Source organism: Mastomys coucha, chromosome X (assembly GCF_008632895.1).
Source record: "Mastomys coucha isolate ucsf_1 chromosome X, UCSF_Mcou_1, whole genome shotgun sequence".
Classification (NCBI taxonomy): Eukaryota; Metazoa; Chordata; class Mammalia; order Rodentia; family Muridae; genus Mastomys; species Mastomys coucha.
Window position 1 is genome coordinate 86557476 of NC_045030.1, and position 4301 is coordinate 86561776.

Sequence of the window (4301 nt, forward strand, 5' to 3'; positions counted from 1 at the left end):
AGAATATGTTTATCTGAGTTGGCTGAGGCTCTTATCTGAGAAGGCAAAAATCAGGAGAAATGAAGCAAGTATATATAGAACGCTAAGACTGAGGGAAATGTATCAACCAGTACTTATAAATTAGAAAATCTTCCATTTAATCCAATGTTGTGGCTGCTGCTGTTGTTCTTGGTGGTGATGGTGGTGATGTCATTTTTGGGTAATATGGTGAGGAATTTCTGAAGAGAGAAAAGAGACTATCCAATTGACACAAAGGTGAATCATGCCAACCAACTTTAGAGTTTAGAATTAAAGGAAGTATTGTTTTAAGTGGCATTTTTATTTTGATTACTTATGAGTAAGTTTATTTTTGGTATTTGTGTGAGAATAATTATTTCAGAACACTCTTGTCCCTGTGATGAATAGGTAGCATGAGGTGTGTCCATCTTTCATATCTTTCATGTTTGACTATTTGGTCTTTAAAAGACCAGGAATTTGGCCATACCTTTCTATTTAATGTGAAAGAATTCCAATGAAGTTTAAATAAGAGTTGATTTTTAAAAATTTTTTTCTTCCATATGTATGTTTATGGGATAATCGTTCCACCAAAATGTGTTGATCCTCTAAGAGAGGCACTGGCAACATCTGGAGGAAGTTAATAGCTTCCTATATGAGGACAAATGAGCACTGCTTTCTGTTTCTCCAATCAACAGTGTGGGAGAGGGTTGCCTAGAGTGTTCTCTGGGAATATGATTTGAAGAAATACATAAGCATTTGTTTCTATTCTTTATCAGGTACAGAAGCCTAAAGCACTTTAATTATGACATCTGCCAAAGCTGCTTTTTTTCTGGCCGAGTTGCAAAGGGCCATAAAATGCACTACCCCATGGTAGAGTATTGCACTCCGGTAAGTTCATGTCCTGATAAGAGTTCATTCACCTGAGGTGAATTCTAGACTTGGATATTGCAGTATTTAATGTTATTTTCTTTCCCTTCCTTCCTTCCTTTCTTCCTTCCTTTCTTCCTTTCTTCTTCTTCCTTTCTTCCTTCCTTCCTTCCTTCCTTTCTTCCTTTCTTTCTTCCTTTCTTCTTCTTCCTTTCTTCCTTCCTTCCTTCCTTTCTTCCTTCCTTCCTTCCTTCCTTCCTTCCTTTCTTTCTTCCTTCCTTCCTTCCTTCCTTCCTTCCTTCCTTCCTTCCTTCCTTCCTTCCTTTCTTCCTTCCTTTCTTCCTTCCTTCCTTCCTTCCTTCCTTCCTTCCTTCCTTCCTTCCTTCCTTTCTTCCTTCCTTTCTTCCTTCCTTCCCTCCTTTCTTTTTTTTTAAGTTCCACCACCCTATGCCCACACAAGGCAGGTCCTGATATACAACAGAAGTATTAGGCACTCAATAAATATATCTCTAAATGAGTGCATACATTTTGACATTTTACTATGTTATATGGAGGATATCTTACAGTTCCCTTATACAACCTTAGCAATTATTTAAAGAAGGCTCATGGCCATAGGGTATGTTGAACTTGGAGGAGAGTACTATATGTATTCTTCAAAGCACATAACCTACCACCTTTGTCACTGTTGTTTGCCTTTTAGCTCTTTGACATAGTATCAACAGACACATGAAAAATATGTTTTACATGGCCATACTTAATAGCTCATTTACATGATCAGTAAGCACTTACCTCTTCAATTGCCTATAGTACAATAGGAATTGTTATTTGTATCCTCCTTTGACAGGTGAGGACTCTGTTGTCCTGAGGTTAAAATATTTGCCTAAGGGTCTATAAGTAAGATATGGAGAAACCTCAAACATGTCAGACTAAAATATCCAGTAAGCATTAGGCTTTGGGAAAAGCTGTAGTGAGAAGGTGTGAACATAGATTCAGAGATTCTACTGAGACACAGAACTGTTACATGAGTGCTCCTGGAAGCTTATCCGGAACACACTCAGATTCCAGCCTGGCTTTTATAAACCAAAATCTGTGTTTTAGCAAGATTTACAGAGGCTCTGCTCTCCTTTAGAACACGGGTTTCATCCATCAATGGTTATCTTCGTAAGTATTTAACTGTTTTCCTCACTATTATTCCTATCGCAAAGCTTGGAGAGTGCATCATGCTATGATACTCAGTTTGTGAACTCTGATACTAATATCATCTAAGTAGTTTAAGACCTGCTGAAGAGGAAAAGTTGAAGTTAGGCTTACATCTTCTGTAAGCTATCATTCATCAAGTAGCCTGTATATTTCATTTATTGCCCTTCTTCATTTCTATTTATTTTTGTGTGCTTATATGTGTTTGTGCTGTGATGTGTGATGGCCAGAGGTTAATAAAGACTGGTGTCTTTCTCTACCCTATTTTATGAGGCGCAGTCTCTAACAGAATCCAGAAATCACAAGTTGACCTCATTGGCAGGTACAGGAGATCTATTGCTGTAGTAGCTTAATCCATTCTACTCGTCCAGCAGTGGCAACACAAGTTCCTTGCTACCACTCCAATGTTGTGGATTCTCGAATGAAAGACACACACACACACACACACACACACACACACACACACACACACACAGCCTTATTTTTTAACATACCCTAAGCAGCTCAATGGCAGGGCCACTCCCAAGCCTCCACACAGCTAGCACACTCTCCCCTCTGATATTCCTGAATTATAATGTATTAAACCTATATTCCATCTTGGCTGCCTGGACTGCAGCCCTCCTGGGCCATGATCCCTGGACTCTTATATATATGTTGGCTGTCTCTCTCTCCTGCACTTCTCAGGTCTGATCTTTCGGCTTCCCCCACATGGTGATTCTAAATCCTTCTTTCCTGGGTTCCCTTGCCCAGGAAATCTAAAGTCCTGCCTCTGTCTGCCTGCCCAGCCATTGGCTGCTGGCAACTTTATTTGCCAATCAGAACCAATTGGGGGCCAGGACCCCACAGTGTCTCACATGATGAATTCTCTTGCAATTTTGGGAACCCATAATGTAAGCATTAAACCAAATCCACAACATCTACCATCTCTGCCTTCTTTAGGCTAGGGTTACAAATATGTACCACCATGTCTGGCTTTTACACGGCTGCAAGAAATCCAAACTCATTTATGTGGTAAGCACTTTGCCAACTGAGCTGTTTCATTGGCTTTCGGTACCCCTCTTTTACCACTGATACATGCTTTATAGACATAAGTAACTCACCGAAGTTAGCCAAGTTTGAATGTGCAGCCTTGGATCATATTTCCCATATTCTTCCTGGGTATAAATCATGAAAATCAAGATCAGATAGCCATGTATTTTGAAATGACACTCTCCTAAAGCTACTCTCTTCATCATTTCCATTTTAGACTACATCCGGAGAAGATGTTCGAGACTTCGCCAAGGTACTGAAAAACAAATTTCGAACCAAAAGGTATTTTGCGAAGCATCCCCGAATGGGCTACCTGCCAGTGCAGACTGTGTTAGAGGGGGACAACATGGAAACGTGAGTAGTAGCAGAAGCAAAGCAAACTTTCATTTGATATATCTTTGAACTCCTCCCAGCCAAAAACCCTCCTTCACTCCTAAATGCAAACAGTCTCCTAAGCTCCTCTCCCTTGTTGCTTTTACTTTAGCTGAAAAAAAAAAACACAAACAATCTGATGTTCAATTACATTTTCTATGGACAATTTATCTTTTCCAAAAGTCAAACTTGACCTTAGAGAAATTAAAAAAAAAAAAAAAAAAAAAAAAAAAAAAAAAAAAAAAAAAAAAAAACACACACACACACACAGTAAAACATCATCACAAAATACCTTATAAGACTTTTAAGAGCTATGGGACTGTTTACAGATGAGTGATGACAATATTTCATTTTGATTTTCTTCCCTCATAAATCAGTGGACATGTGTGTTTTTGTATCTAATTGTGTGGTCATACCTAGTCACTCTTTTCCACTTGAGAGAAATACCCAGTCACAGGAAATGATTTCACGGTAAGTAGAAATGAGTCTACTGGTCGATTGGATGATAGCCTTGCCTCCTTCCTTTAAACTTACTCCTTAGATTTTCCTGTACTTTGATGGCAATCCCACAGTTATCTGTTTGGCTTTTCATTCACATTTTACTTTTGGTTGGCTGTTGCTTGCCATGGTTTATACCTAATTTGATTGGATTTTATTTACTCCTTTTTGACCTTTCCATAATTTCTGTTGCCACTGAGTTTGCTTGTGTCTCTTTTCACCACTTCATTTTTTGTTTTGCAGTCCCGTTACTCTGATCAACTTCTGGCCAGTAGATTCTGCGTGAGTACTTTTGCTAAGGGTACCGCTACTGCCAACCCTCACTTGCTTGATTTATCTTT

At 39.0% G+C, this 4301-nt stretch overlaps 1 protein-coding gene across 1 annotated transcript in view; it reads left to right on the top strand.

The window, feature by feature from the left end:
• Dmd (dystrophin) overlaps nt 1–4301 on the top strand; it is a 2056279-nt gene that overhangs the window by 1989822 nt on the left and 62156 nt on the right. The window contains exons 68-70 of the mRNA XM_031364700.1: nt 774–885; nt 3308–3444; nt 4204–4242. Coding sequence (XP_031220560.1) covers nt 774–885; nt 3308–3444; nt 4204–4242 — 288 coding nt within the window. The remainder of the gene's footprint in view (nt 1–773; nt 886–3307; nt 3445–4203; nt 4243–4301) is intronic.